The 14,865-nt window shown below is 38.3% G+C and overlaps 1 protein-coding gene across 5 annotated transcripts in view; it reads right to left on the minus strand.

Annotated features, from left to right (window-relative positions):
- The window catches only part of GRIA3 (glutamate ionotropic receptor AMPA type subunit 3), a 335,194-nt gene that overhangs the window by 8,477 nt on the left and 311,852 nt on the right, over nt 1-14,865 (minus strand). For 4 of the 5 annotated variants that reach the window (XM_021676443.2, XM_012475444.3, XM_012475435.2 and 1 more), the window contains one exon: nt 2,266-2,380. The exons of the other annotated variant lie outside the window; for it this stretch is intronic. In XM_021676443.2, the coding sequence (XP_021532118.1) occupies nt 2,266-2,380 (115 nt within the window). Of the gene's footprint in view, nt 1-2,265; nt 2,381-14,865 lie in introns of those variants that run through there. 5 annotated transcript variants of the gene reach the window in all.

Raw genomic sequence — 14,865 nt, forward strand, 5'->3', positions numbered from 1 at the left:
GTTGAGCTGTGACATAATCTCTATAAATGTAACACTCTTTTCATTTGGGAACTTGAATCACTCTTTCCCCTCTCTGCCCCGCAACACCCCTTTGTCCCTTGCTCTCCCTGTGACAAACTTTGTGAACAACTAGTCTTTAAGATACGACATGATAATATTAGAGGTTCCTACTATTCTTATCTGGGGAGTCATTTTGTGAGGGTTTGCTTAAAAAGGGTTAACTCTCTCCTCTTTCCCCCAGTGGCTGAGAAATTGCTCCCTTTGGAGATTGGCTGCTAAATCCTCATCCTAGTTAAAATCAGGGCAGCAAGTCTTTGTGTTGCTGGAACAAGGGCACAGCACAAAGAATTGGCTCCATTCCATTTTCCTGAGAGTTTAAGGAAGCTGTCAGGAGGATCCATGGGGTCCTAGATTGGCTCCACAGAAATCAGAAAGCTTTTCCAGGAGGATGATAATTTTTTAAAAAATCCAGCTCATTTTTAGCTTTTACTCCAGGGAATGTAGAGAATAATTTTTAAAAATTACACTTATTTGCTTTCTATTTAACAAGGGGGAAAAATTGAGGAAGCCGGTCAGTGACTTTCAGGTCAAACTGTGCAAATCTGACTAAGCTATCTGCCTGTATGAAAAAGCAAAAACTGAACTGCTGAACAATGGAAAGAGAAAAGTTGGTGTCTTGAGCCCTACCTTGAGGTAGGACACACCAAGGGCCAGGAGTCTTTCTTTGAAAAAGAAATAAAATAAAATAGCAATTTGTAGTCTTTTTAGAGGGAATGTAACCATTTTGCTGCTGAATGTAGTTGAATGGAATACTCAAATTGTTATGCCAGTGAATTTTGAGCATCTTATTTAAGTGACAACATGGTGAACAGATGATGGCCATTGCTGACACTCAACACTCTGGTTCAGCTGGTCTTCATGTCATTTAAATAATTAAAAGTAAAGACAATATGGCCATGTCCTTCTGATCCTATTTTCATAGGAGCCAGTCCTGTACTTGTTTGTCTTAATAAAAAGTCCAATTGAAATTGAATTGCATTCAGAAACGGGGTGTGGGAATGTCTCATATTGACAACAACCTTGCAAATAGTCACTCTTCTAGGATGAATGACAGCTAGACAAGTAGTAATAATTTCTATCACATATGAAACATTGAATTATCTCTTTAAGGAGGCTGCTGAGGCTATCTGCAAGGATGTTCCACAGTCCATTGGGAAACAGACCAATTTCTGGTAACCCTTCCTCTGCCATTAGATTTTTATATGTATGTGATATTTAATGGGGGGGGAGAGATCCTTTGACATAACCCATGTAAGCTGTAGCAAGAAGAACAGTTTCAAGTTCCATGTATTATTCAAGTTTCACAAGAATTATAGAATTCCCTGACGTGGGATGTAGAAAACCAGTAGCAAAATGGTTCATTGCACGGGGAAAATGAGTGACATTTCATGAAATGAATTAACTGATACAACAATATTAGTCCAGAAAAAGGAAAGGCAAAAATTGAAACTAAAAAGAACTTTCTTAGGGGAGCGACGGGGGGCAGGAAGGAGGCGGGGAAGAGTGTTTCATGCTTATCAATGTGATGTTATCCTGACAATGTATACCTTTAAGGAGCATGCGACTAAATTTTAAAAGTATTACGTACAGAGATTCAAATGACACCTTTGGAAGAGAGAAGTGTGACAGACTTATTGAGATTCGAGATCCAAATTAATGCTGAACTCAATACAACAGCAGCTGGCAGGAGGCTAATCATTCTGCTTACAGAGACCAGTCTTTGTTATTTATTTGTTTGACTGTTTTCAGATGGGATCGACATAATATATTAATAACCCAAATGCATTTATAACTACAAAGTCTCTGACACTGTAAGAGGTTAAGAAAAAGTACTGTCACAAATAAGTCTTTTTTTTTTTGGTGGTTGTTGTTGTTATTGTTGTTATATTTTCTCTTTGAACTTTTGAAATGTGAAATACAGTAAAACCCCCTTATAACACAGCTTGTTATTTTATAGCTTTGGAAATGCAATAGACCAAACTGAGTTTCCTAATCATAATAATAGCTCTATAGAGTCAACAATTGATGTCACATGGCAGGCCTGTGAGGCTGGCAATTGTCTTACTCCTTTAGCGCTGTTGTTATAAAGGGGTCCCACTGTGTCAGGGAGTGTGTGTTGGGAAGGAAAGCCGTTTTAGGGTAGAAAATAAACAGTGGGTCAAAATGTGATTGCTAATCAGTACAAAAAGACCTTCAGCGACTGACCTTACTCCCGGAGTCCTTGGCTCCACATTCCCCCTTATCGTACCACCATTTGTTTTTCAGCTTGTCTAAGATGCCTTGTTCACTGAGTTTCAATACTGCAAGGTTTACAGGCGTTCTTCACGTGGGAAATAACATAAATAACATTATATTATGTTATTTTATGTTATTCAAGCTTCAAACTACTTTAAAACTATAGAAAGCGATAAAGCAGGGGGCCCTGGCCACAGAGTAATTTTAGACACTGCAGGCAACCTGAGCATTACCTTATAAAAAGTTAACACTACAGCAACGCTATATTTACCAGGGCCTGCCCATATCGCTTTGAGTAATCGGCACACACTGTTAAATAATGAGGATAGAAAAAAAGGCACTCCTCAGATAGGCTGTGTGTGGTGAGGAGGGTCTCCCCTCAAGTGACAATCGTCGGCGGCAGCTTGCAGTAGCTTTGTGAAGAAAGTGTGTTAGGTTTGATCTAACTGGGTGTCTTGTTGTACTTCCAGACAGAAAGCAAATTTTATGGAGGAGTCAGGAAAAGGACAGACCTAGAAGGGGAAGTGTTTCCATATTGTGGACCGAGACAAATAGACAAATCCGAACAGAACTGAAAATAGAGTCTACTTAAGTAACATGCCTTCTAATTAATTGTCCTTTACCACACGAGTCTGTTGCCCAGCTGAAAATGATCTCAGAAAGAACTGTACTACATACATGTCCTTACTCCACAAACATGTAGTCTAAATGCTTATGCACATACTGGTCTTAGTATTAAAGGTATATTGTGGCTCTCTGTTTTGGATAAGGGGAGTATTTTCAACAAGGTAAAAACTGGTCTATGGATTGTTTTTGAGTTACTGATTGACTGTCTCTCTGATATGGACACATGTCTGTGGTCAAACTTAGATCAGCAGGTGGCAAACCACATTGTTTCAAAATGGATTATTAATATGGCAGGACCTAAACCAGCAAAATGACTCTGCCACTGTTGGGTAATGCTGTAGAGAAACAGTTTAGTGGTTCTAGTAAGATAAGACCCTTAACTAAGAGGCTAATATGTATCCCCAGGAGGCCAAGCCACTGCTCCTTAGTCTTTCACTGCTTAAGGACTGCATTCAGAGCCACTGGGCAAGTGTGTGAAACCCTACTTGTTCTAGGATAAAGATTTTCTCCCTTATAAATTTCTTCAGCTGTAAAGTGGGAGTAATGACCTTTATCCTGTCTTCTTTCTAGAGCGATTTGATCTTAAATGAAGAATCTTGAATGACTTTGGATGAAAAATATGCCATGTAGAGAGGCTGGCATAATTCTGAGGCAATAAACTGTGTGTTCAGATTCATGGGAGCAATATTGCCAAATACTAGTGCATGTCGGTCTGAATGTCACTAACTTTAAAATAGGAAAGCAGACAAATTTATGGAACTGTGAACATGCCATAAAAATTTCTTAGCCTATTTTGGGTAAGTCGGACCCACTAACACATCCAGTCACTATAAGACTTGCTATTGTCACAAAGATCTGGCCTCTATCATACCAAGTCCCTAAACCTATTTCCTTTCTTCTCTCATTTGCTATTTAAAGCAGAGGGGCCATTTTATCTTCAGATATTCTGAGAAATATATAATCATTTAAAAATAATGCAATTTCAGAGTATTTGAGTTTTGAATAACTATAAATCTTTAGTGTCAGGGAGGTAACTTTCTTGGTTAGCTCAGTGCCTGGCAGCCAGAATATTTGGATTTTGTATCTCACCAGGAAATTGGGATCCTTTTATACTTTAAACAAGTTCCTTTAACCAATGCTCAGAACCCCAGGCTTCTCAAATGCTGACCAGTTGATTGGAATGCAGAGCACCAAAAATATACTCAAATAAAACTTTGAGCCTCTTTAAGATATCATTGGCAATGAAAGTTAAGTCAGACTTTTAAAGGGCAGACGGGTCATCGATGGCCCTTAGTTTACTGTTGGCATTGCCTTCTCTCCTGTTCTCCACTGTCTGACGCTCTTCTCTCTCTTCCTCTCCTCTGTTGTTGTCCCATCACTACCGCTTCTGCAATGCTATGCCTTAAGCCAGGCACTCGCACCAGGCTCAGCAATGTAGCAATTAGCTTGGCATACAGTGGAAGCTGCTTTCCAATGGCATATGGGTGACTGGGCTCATCAGGATCACAGGAGAAACTACAAAGCAATTTCTTCCTCCTTTCTGTGCTTCCTATTTTCTTATTGCAAAGGGCCCAGTGTCCTCACACTGCTACCTGACTAAGCCCTTACTTGGTCCTGTTCTCCCTCCAGGTACTATGTTCTTCAAACTACTTTATTCAGTTTCTTCAGTACTGCTGCTCACCAGATCTTAGGAACAGAGCAGTCTGATTAAAGCTACTCACACTTGAGGTCTAACAGAGAGATTTCACTGCCCCTAGAGATCCTAGTTTCAAAAGAAATTTATCAACCCTTAAGTGAACTACATTCATAAAAGTGTAGCATGTCAGTTTAGAGCAGTTATTCTCAAAGTGTGGTCCAGGAACCCCTGGAGGATCCCTGAACCGCTTTCGTCAAAGGATCTGTGAGGTCAAAACTATTTTTATAATACTAAGGCATTATTTTCCCTTCTCACTGTTATTCCTTCTTGATGTACAGTGGAGTTTCCTGGAGACCATATAGTAGGTGAAATTACAATAGATTGGCTGAAGAAGCAGAAATGAGAATCCCATTCTCTATATTATACCAGATATTAAAGAGAGTTACAGAAATATAGACAGTGCCATTCTTCTCACTATTCTTTTTTTTAGGAAAATAGTTATTTTTCATAAAAGTATACAATTTATGTTAGCATATATTGTGTTTATTATTTTTCAAATGAATCAATGAATATATTATTTAAAATTTTTTCAGTTTTAATTTCTGATGTGGTAAATATGCATAGATATAATGCACATAAATAAAATCTATTTGGGGTTCTTAACATTTTTAAGAGTGTAGAGAGTTCCTGGGACAAAACATTTCAGAAACACAGGTTTTGGAGGAGGGAAGGCTATTCCTGTGCTGAGCTGCCACTGTCCACTCTTGCCAAAACCCAGGCTCAGTACATCAGTGACTTAGCATCTTACTTCTGAACAATGCCTTATCCCTGCCTTAGACCATCTAGTGGCTTCCACAGACTGGCTAGTACCTGCTCTCCACTCCCATGGCCTACACCATTACAGTGTAGGTTACTTTAGAGCAATGGTTGTCAACCAGAGGCCATTTTGTCTTCCAGAGGACATTTGGCAATGTCTGGAGTCATTTTTTGTTGTCACACCTGGGTGAGGTGGATGCTACAGGCATCTAGTGGGGAGAGACCAAGGATGCTGCTAAATATCCTACAATGTACAGGACAACCCCCACAACAAAGGATTATCTGGCACCTAATGTCAGCAGTGCCAAAGTTGAGAAATCCTGCCTTTGAGTATCCAGACCTCCTGTGAGATACCGTAGGACTTTAGAGAATTCTGACAAATGACCTACTCTTAGAAGTTTAGTCTTGGATCGGAAAAATAATCACAGGGTTTATGAAACCTGGTAGGGAACCAGTGTGCTTTTGGGAACTTCTAAATAAAAATGAGAGAGAAAAACAAACATTTCAAGCAGCAGCACAGCCCATAAGCATAAAAGCTGTAATCAGAAATCACAGATAATACCACTTAACAAGGTTAGAATAGATGCCAAGAAAAGAAAGTACTTTAAAATCTAAATCTCCTAGAACTCTATGTTGCTGTGGGATAGACTAAATTTCTGAGATGGCAGAGGAAAACTGCTTTTGTCCACATGATTTTCTTTCTTACTGTAACTTGTTAGATATGTTACCTAGCCCAGTCTAACTAGCTGAAGGTATTGACACCCTCTCCCCAACACACACACGCACACACACACAGTCACAATCTTACACTTTGGTATTTTGAAGTAAGTGGAAATAGGTGGGCATTTGATCATTTTGAATGTCATTTTCTCCATGAAGCCATTTTTGCTTTTCAATGTTTTCTGTCTCCTCCATCATCTTCTACCTTGCCTTATTATTTATGCCTATGTCTTCTGTCTCCCACTACACTGTGTGCTTCTCAAGGGTAGGGAACATGGCTTATGTATTTGTATCACCATTTAGGATATTTTTCTCAATAAATACTTGTCAAATCAATAACTCTTTTAATACTTTGTTTTTCAACCTAGTATATTTACATACTTATTATTATGATTATAACTATTGGTCAGGTTTAATGATCACCCTAAGAAGGTAGATTTATGGTGTCTATTTAATAAATAAAGAAATTGAGGCACAGATAGGTTAAACAATTTGCACAAGCCTGTGCAGCAACTTATGGGGCAGGTCAAAAGGCCAATTAATATACACTGAGCTCTGTACTGTACATTGTCCAATGGAATACACAAAAGTGTAGCATCCCTCTTTATTTTTGCTCTTCAGGCTTAGATGTTTCTGATAATTTTCTTTTCCTTTAGGGACCCCCATACTCCAAGTTACTATCAACCTAGCAAAGGTGTATTTTGCAGCTGGGGCCTTTTACTGTGGTGCAGCAATATGTCTCCAGTGTAATGTTTCAGAGCAATTACTGCAGGCCCTTAACTGGGACCTAAGAGAATTATAAGTCAGAAATATTTATTGTACTCACCTCAATAGAGAACAGAAAGAATTAAACAAAGTAGGTCAGATTCCTATCGTGGAAATTAGTCAGGCATTCTCCCCTCTGAAGGGCTTGCTATGAACTTTTTGTTGAGTAGAGCCCTCCTAAGACAAAGACATGGGTCAGCAGGCTTAGGGAGAAAACAGGAGTGTTTTGTGACATAATTTCAGGGGGACTGGGAATATCCCTCTGTCCAAAAATATTTATCTCACTGGCAGCTGAAATTCCACTGTGAGAATTTCACATCTTTAAGTGATATGCTTTGTTAAAATACGAATCTTTCTGAGAAATGATAAATGAAACAAAGAGTAAATATTTATAAGCTACAACTCTTTGTTCTATTTTGTCCAAAAAAATGTTTGACGTGGGGTGCAAGAGTGTAAGGTTCCCCTAAGAAAACATTTCATGGCATGTAAGTCATAAAAATGCATATAGATTGTTGACCAGACGGAGAGAGTAAGAGAAATGAGCATTAGATAGTCATTTAAAAGTATGTGAAGTTAATGCTGACTTGTGTCTCAATGAATGATTCCTCAGTGTGGGGAACAGTCATGGAATTACATCTGTCTGTTTTTTATATAGGGGGTACTAATGTAATTCATAATACTTTGATAATGAGTTCTATTTTTGAAGAAAACATTATTGGATTATAAAAATTTCTGCTTATCTCTACCATCCACATCTGGCACTAACTCAGCTACTAAGACTGTTCACAATCCAAGGCCTCCACCTGCCAGCTGATGGTCACCTGGATTTCAGGCTCAGTTCCTGGGTTGTACCAACCAGCCATTTTAAAGAATCAATGTTATCTTAGTGATGGCCAACCTTACATTTGGAGACAGCTTTAGGATAAGAATGCCATTGATTTTTTTTTCTGTGAAAGTAGAAACTTAATTAAAAAAAAAAAAAAATAAATACAACTTTTGATATATTTCAAAAGAACTGCTTAATTTATTTTAAAGTTTCAATTTCAGGAACTACTTAAATTAATAAATAAATTAGCTTAGAATCAGATTGGATTCCTTATTATGAACAAAGAAATGGTGAGAGAGTGATATGAGGCTGCTGAGCTTAGAGGAAAAGAAGGAAAATTGGGTCTTGTGAATTAATTACCAAGTTGATTCTGTGAAATAATCTGGTGATCCTGGAAGGGTAAAGAGAGGAATCTGTACTGTCAATATGGCTCTGGGTCTGAAAAATACCAGAACCCACATGTAGTATGATTTAGTTCCCTGAATACTATGGGATATATGCTACTCTAAATGGCTTCACTTTTCCTTTCAGATCAGGGACACCTAAAGAGCAAATGTCTGTTTAATTAATGATTCCAGAAGACCCTCAATGGTACCCTTAGGAGAGATAGATATATGTGTATCTATCTTCCTCCTATGTCCTCATATGTGTAAATATGTAGGTTACGGAGAAAGACAAGGAGATCACAGAGAAGTAAAAGAAATATATGAGCAAGGATGGTGATTTGCATAGTCAATTAGAAACCTGCTCTGACAACACATTATCTGGATGATGAGAATGGAAACTTATCACAACCTAAGCTGGAAGCCCTCTCTCACCCTATCCCTTATCCAAACCCTTGCTCTAAGTTACTAACACTTGCTTCTTGGTATCTAGTGATTTTTGGGGAACAACTTTTTAGAAATATCTTTGGCCCAATGGAAGGAGAACAGCCATCCTTTCTTTTTCTGGCTCTTTTACTGAAGACGTTTCAGGTTTTCACAATGACAAGGCATCTTTCCCAATCATTCACTTGCTTCTCTAGCATTCTCTGGAAAAACCCCAGCATCAATCACCTGGGACATAACAAGCATGTCCAGGCAGGCAGTCACAGACATCTGTTCCCAGGTTGGTTTTGCTTTATTAAGCTGAAGCCACATTGATGATCAAGCAAAAGAAGAATATTTGCTGAATGAAAGAATTTACTATGTGGTACTTTACATTCCTTTCTGTAGATTAACCTGGGATATGTATATGAAGGGATTTATCTCTCTATATAGCAGCTGTTTGAGGCCATGGCAGTTCAGAATATGCCCTTGAGTACACTAGTGTCTGAAGCCCTTTAAAACAAATCTCTATCCCCTTGTTTTCACAGGGGGTCCTGAATGTAGGATTCCAGGAAAATGAGGATTTTATTTCAATCCTTCCATCCTTGGATCAGCCTGGGCTTTCTGCACAACCTGGGAGCACGTGCATATACGACTGCTGGCATTACTGAACTCTGGCAACCCAAATGATCCTCATTTAACAAGGGCAGCTACAATGATTTGCAGTTATGCAGTACTTAGCTGCTAGAAGCCATCTCCGACAGAGTATTTATATCCATGTAGTTCATGAATGTAGCTCAAATCTATTTAACTCCTTGCTATTGGTATAATTTAATACTAGTGCAAAGAACAAATTCAGTAATGCATGCATATAACATTAAGAGTTGAAAGCTGTGAGTCATTTTACTAAGGGCCTAACAATGTTAGTGATTGAAACCTATTGATGAGTATCTGTGCTGCAGCATCAGCCCTAGAAGCAACTCTTACACATATGGGTAAAGCCAGTGGGGCATTTCTAAATTACAGCCTCTCAAATACTGAGCATTAGACTCCTTGATTCCGTAGGTTGTGTATTTCACTGATAGATTGCTACTGAACTGCCAAACTGGACCTCTGTTCAACTTCTCCATCTATAAGTTGAACCAAAGAGTCTGGGAAGACCTCTTTCCCAATTTGTCCCTGACAGAGAGAAGGGGCTCAGGGAAAACGCTAAGTTTTGATCAAAATATGGCCATAGGCACCTGCTCAAACACATAGTTGGTATGAATTCACTTGAACACTGTGTTTTAAGATCCATTGAAAAAATCAAACTATGAAATTTGGTTGGGTTTTATTATGTATAAATGTGTTTTCCTTAGTTCATTGCAATGTCACCTAGAGAAGCATAGAATGAGAAGAGAGAAACGGATCTGTACCAGAAACTCATATGATGAATGTTTCTGAAGACATTTAACTCATTCCCTTGATCCTAGGCAAAATATGCATTGAGAGTACAATCTGATGGGTGCCAACATCCTCTTTTATCTCCAATAGCCATCCCTTGACCATGACTTATAGAAAAATAATCAGTTTTAGCTAAACTCATAGAAAAATAACTGGTTTTAGCTAGATTGCAACAAATGAAGTCTATATATCAGATCCAAAATCAGATCTGGTTGCCATGCCAGGGCATATACCACCCTCTTTTAGCATACATTCTAGCATCTACACATCACATCTGCACTTCCAGCCGTGATGTTAGACAGGATATATATATATATATATATATATATATATATATATATATACACATGATGTCATTGCCTTAGGTCTATATTTTGAGTAATATTTGCTTCAATGCCAGATGAAATTAAGCAAAAATGTGAATCCAGCACTTGGACAACACTTTTGCCACTTCTGATCCATGGGGATCAGCCTCATATGCCAAGGGCCAAATGCTATACCGCTCTCTAGAAAGTCAAAAGAGAATGGATTTCAATTGTTCATAAAAGCAATTTGCCCCCACCCTGTTCCACCAACCCCAACTCCCACCCTAACCAAATATATTTCAATTACATCAAATTTTTCATGTTTCTTTTCCATGGCTGTCCTACCTTTCAGAGATTGTGTATAACTTTCTCTCCAAATGAAAGGAAACTGAATGATTTGGTCTTCAAAGGGCAGAAAGGGAATAAACATACACCACTTCACTGCCACTGCAATGATGTCTTTCCTCTTGGCAACTGTATAACAGCATTCTTACCTTCAGGCTTTTAATCCCTGTGGCTCTTTCTGTAGCTCTGGTGTTGGACATTTGGCCATTATTTGTCAATAAGAAACACATTCATGTTATCAGGATAACACTAAAGGCAATAATAGTGTCCTAATCATAGAAACCATGTTAATGCCACAGTCAATTTTTAAAAAAAATCATTAGAATGGAATTATTTTAAAAAATGTTTTCTTTCTGGATTACATTTTTTTCCGGTGGTGGAATTTATTCTTTAACATCATTTGGCAAAATCAATGGTTTTGGCAGCCACTGGACTGGTTCAGTTCTTAAGGTAACAGGTCTCTTGCTTGAAGCAGCCACTTGAGAGAAAGTGAGGATTTGCTCTTGGGAAGAAGACCTGAGTAAGTTCAAGGAGCAAATTTAGTGACTACCAGGAAAGAAAACTGTCAGGTTCTTCATACTTCCAGGAGGCAGTACCAGCATAGAATCATGCAAACCAACGAAGAGTGTAATATACTCACCCTACTCCTCGATCCCAAACCAGAGTCTTGGGGATTCACAGGAACTTCTGCTAAGACCCAGGAAGTGCCATCGATCTGTAATGATTCTTGCCTACACACATAACAGTGTCAATAAAGAGTCATTGGGATCCATCTTAACCCTGGGTATCCGAAATGTCTACCTTCAGGGATGGCTCCTGCCAATAAAAGGTCCATTTTGTTGCAGGTAAAGGCAGATGCAGATTCATATCCATTACCCACGGCCCAAGAAAGTCAAAGAATTCTGGGTGTGGAAGAGAAGTGGTTAAGAGACGGTGCATAGGAGAGGAGAATTGTAGACATACATGGAAGAAGAAGAAATATACACAAAACTGAAGATCTCATTTGCACCAATGAGAAATACAGTATAACCTCATTCGTCTATGTTATGCCAAATATGAAGCTGAGGGATTTTGGAAATGGGCTGTCCGAGAGTGTAACTTTTTACTATCTTTGAGTAGGAGGCTTGCTAAGCAAATGCATGGGATTAAAAAAAAAAAAACAAAGATAGCCAGTGATAGGGAGGAGGAACATGTTTTAATTTCTTCAGAGAACAAACTCTTTTTAGGTACCTTGAGAGCACCTATGTGAAAGGAAACACAACTGATTTTAATTGCAGGTATTTTTTTGGAAACAATTTAAACAAATTCCCTAAGTTTTTTCCTAGCATCACATTGGTCAGTTTATTCTAGTTCCTATATATTTTTGAGGATATAGTAAAACTGCATTTCTCTATCAATATGCTATTAGTCATAATGAGCATCTTACCATTTATTGAAATAATGGAGGTTCAATTGCACAGCCCATCCTCCTCCCTCATTTCCTTATATGCCATTCAAGTTAAGGCACCCACCTAGCCTATAATTCTCATCGCAGTCAAGGGGTTCAGAATGGTCCCTTTAAATATTCTGTTCCAATGTTGCAAAGAGCACACATGTTCTGATTTTCATCTTGGCATATATGGACACTGGGAGTCTATTTTAATCCCTAGAGAGAACTAAAGTCTGGTATAATTCTAGGGTGAAGTTGGGTAGAGTTTGTAAGAACTTTCCACCTCAGTCACAAATAACTTGTTTCACTGACCCTACCCTCTGTAGTAAGGTAAGGCTAGATGGGAATGTCAAGCTGGTGCCCTTTACCCAAGATTAAGGGAACGAAGTAGGGTGGATGGGGGGATAAGAACATAAATGTTTGAGGAGACAGGCAGCTGCAGAAGGAGGCTGATGTGCCTCTGTGGTAGTTCTGCACATAAATTGCCCATTCTGCTGTGATTTACAACGATAGACTTTCACTGGCTATGTCACAAATCCCTGGTGATCTGGGTTTATCACTGAAACAACCTACTGGCTCTTAATTACTGCACTTGCACACACATTATAATAAGGCATGAACACAAAAGGGTGATTTGCAGGTTAAAAATTCACAAACCACAGCTCTAATTTACATGATCCTTGCATGTGCATTTACAGTTCATCAAGAAACGATAAAGTCTGTTTTGTTTAGGTCCTATTAGCTCAGGTTTGGGAAATTGGTAAAGCCAAGGAGTATTCTGGTTGCAGCTTGTAGGTCTGGTTCAGGGGCTGCCTCAGAGACTGACCTGGTTCTTAATCCCTTGTATCCATAGGAATAAAATAAAATAAAATGAAATAATAAAATATTAGTTTTATTAGTTTAAGCTCATGTACATTTACAATAGCCTGAACATTTGCTGTTTCTTTCCATAGTATGGTGACTTTTCTAGACTAATCTCAGAATGTATAATGTCTCATGTCAGGGAAGAAAAAGTCAATGACTTAACATAATTGCCCATTTATCATTATTTAAAGGTTGCAAGAGAGAGAGAGTCAGAAAGATAAGTGATACAGGTATTTCTCCCTCTCCTGGTTTCAGAGATAATAGGCCTGAAAGCATTTTGAAAAAGCAAAAGCACTTATAAATGTCAGGCGTTGTGATTATTGTCATTTTTAGTAATCAGTACTGAGGGCTGGAACAGCTAAAATATGCCATTTGCCTAGTAACAAGGTAGTTGCGAATAAACCTGATTCTTATGGAAACGTATCACATGCAATCAGATTCACATTGCTCACTGGATAGGTGGTAGTGCTAAAATGCCATCTGCAATATTATCACAAGAGGTGACTCTGAAAGTCAGCAGCGATTTGTGACAGCATTAGCTGTGTGACCTTCTCAAAGTCATCACCATCTCTGAATCTTACTTTCTCTGTGAAATGTTGGTATATTCAACAGTCAACTGTTATGTTAATGAGATGGGACACAGCGAAGAGGTGTAAATCTCAAGGTATTTTGCTAATACAGTAAAACCTTACTGATTTGGAGGAACAGAGGGAAAGGATTGTCTGAATGAATAAAGCAAGTCCTGTATTACAAAATAGGTTTGAAGAATGACAGTGTTATTACTTTAAGTCTATTTTGTAATTCAAATTGACTATAAAACATTGCCTTAGTGGAGATTCTCGTGAGAACTACTTTAGCAGATAGATATGTAACGAATATGATTATATCTAATAAGTGCTTCCAACATTTGAAAAGGGTTTGTTCTCTTAAGAAAAAATTCAACTGACATTCCAGTATAAACTCTTCATTTGCTTAACAAACCTTTATTGTCCCCATGCCTGATAATATAAAGTTAATTTGTAGAGTGGTCCCTGTCTAGTTTATTACAAATTATTAGAGGGCTCCAAATTAATGAGGTTTTACTGCCATTTCTACCTCCTTCTCCATTTTTTTTTAGCATCATTAACAAGTAGTGGTAACCAGATTCAAGTTCATCTCTTGCCCCTTCTCTTGCTCACTCTCAGAAAACAGCAGGCAGCAAGAAGGAAGAAGATAAAGGCAAGCTTCTTGGTAATCCAGAAATGGAATAAGCAATCGTTGGGTATGCAGCACTGATCATACTATTATCCATAGTTGAGAAAAGGGTTGACTTATTTCAAAAGACTGGCTGTAGGAATGGCCAAGAAAAGCGATTTGAAAGATGCCTGGCAGGTAGCACTACGGTTAGAGAAGTTGAAAACATTTAGGATCTACTGAAATATTTTTATATTTGCATATCAAAATTCAGATAATCTGGAAATCGTGAGCTGTCAATAAAGTTACTTGATAAAAAACTTTGCAGCAGTACTAGCTGAGGAAAAAAAGCTTGATTGCTGGTTGTAATTTAAAAATAGCTGGTCTAAAGTTTTGGGGTCTTCATGTGCCAAAACATCTGGGTGAAAAGTAAAAATTCAGCCAAATACATGCAGATTTTTTTGTTTATATAACATCAAACGTCTGGTTATCTGAAAACTTCTGGGCACTTGGCATCATGTGGATGTTTTAGAGTCATCTTGTTACAGTCCATGGCTCCTTTTTAACCATGATGAGTGTAATGATGAATTCATGAGAGCAATGCATCCAATCCAGCTCAATTTTCATTCTGCAACTCACTTCAATGATACAATTAGGTGCTCCGTGCTAATAACATGAGAAAAAGACTGGGAAGAAAGTGCTAAATACTTTGGCCATCAAGTTGGCCACTATAAAAATCAAATGAGCCAAGAGCTTGGCTAAATTGTCAATGTCATCAGTTCACATTGGTGGGAAAGAAAGTTACTGCTTTTTGA

Source organism: Aotus nancymaae, unplaced genomic scaffold (assembly GCF_030222135.1).
Source record: "Aotus nancymaae isolate 86718 unplaced genomic scaffold, 86718_ANA_hifiasm-v0.15.2.pri h1tg000004l, whole genome shotgun sequence".
Taxonomy (NCBI): Eukaryota; Metazoa; Chordata; class Mammalia; order Primates; family Aotidae; genus Aotus; species Aotus nancymaae.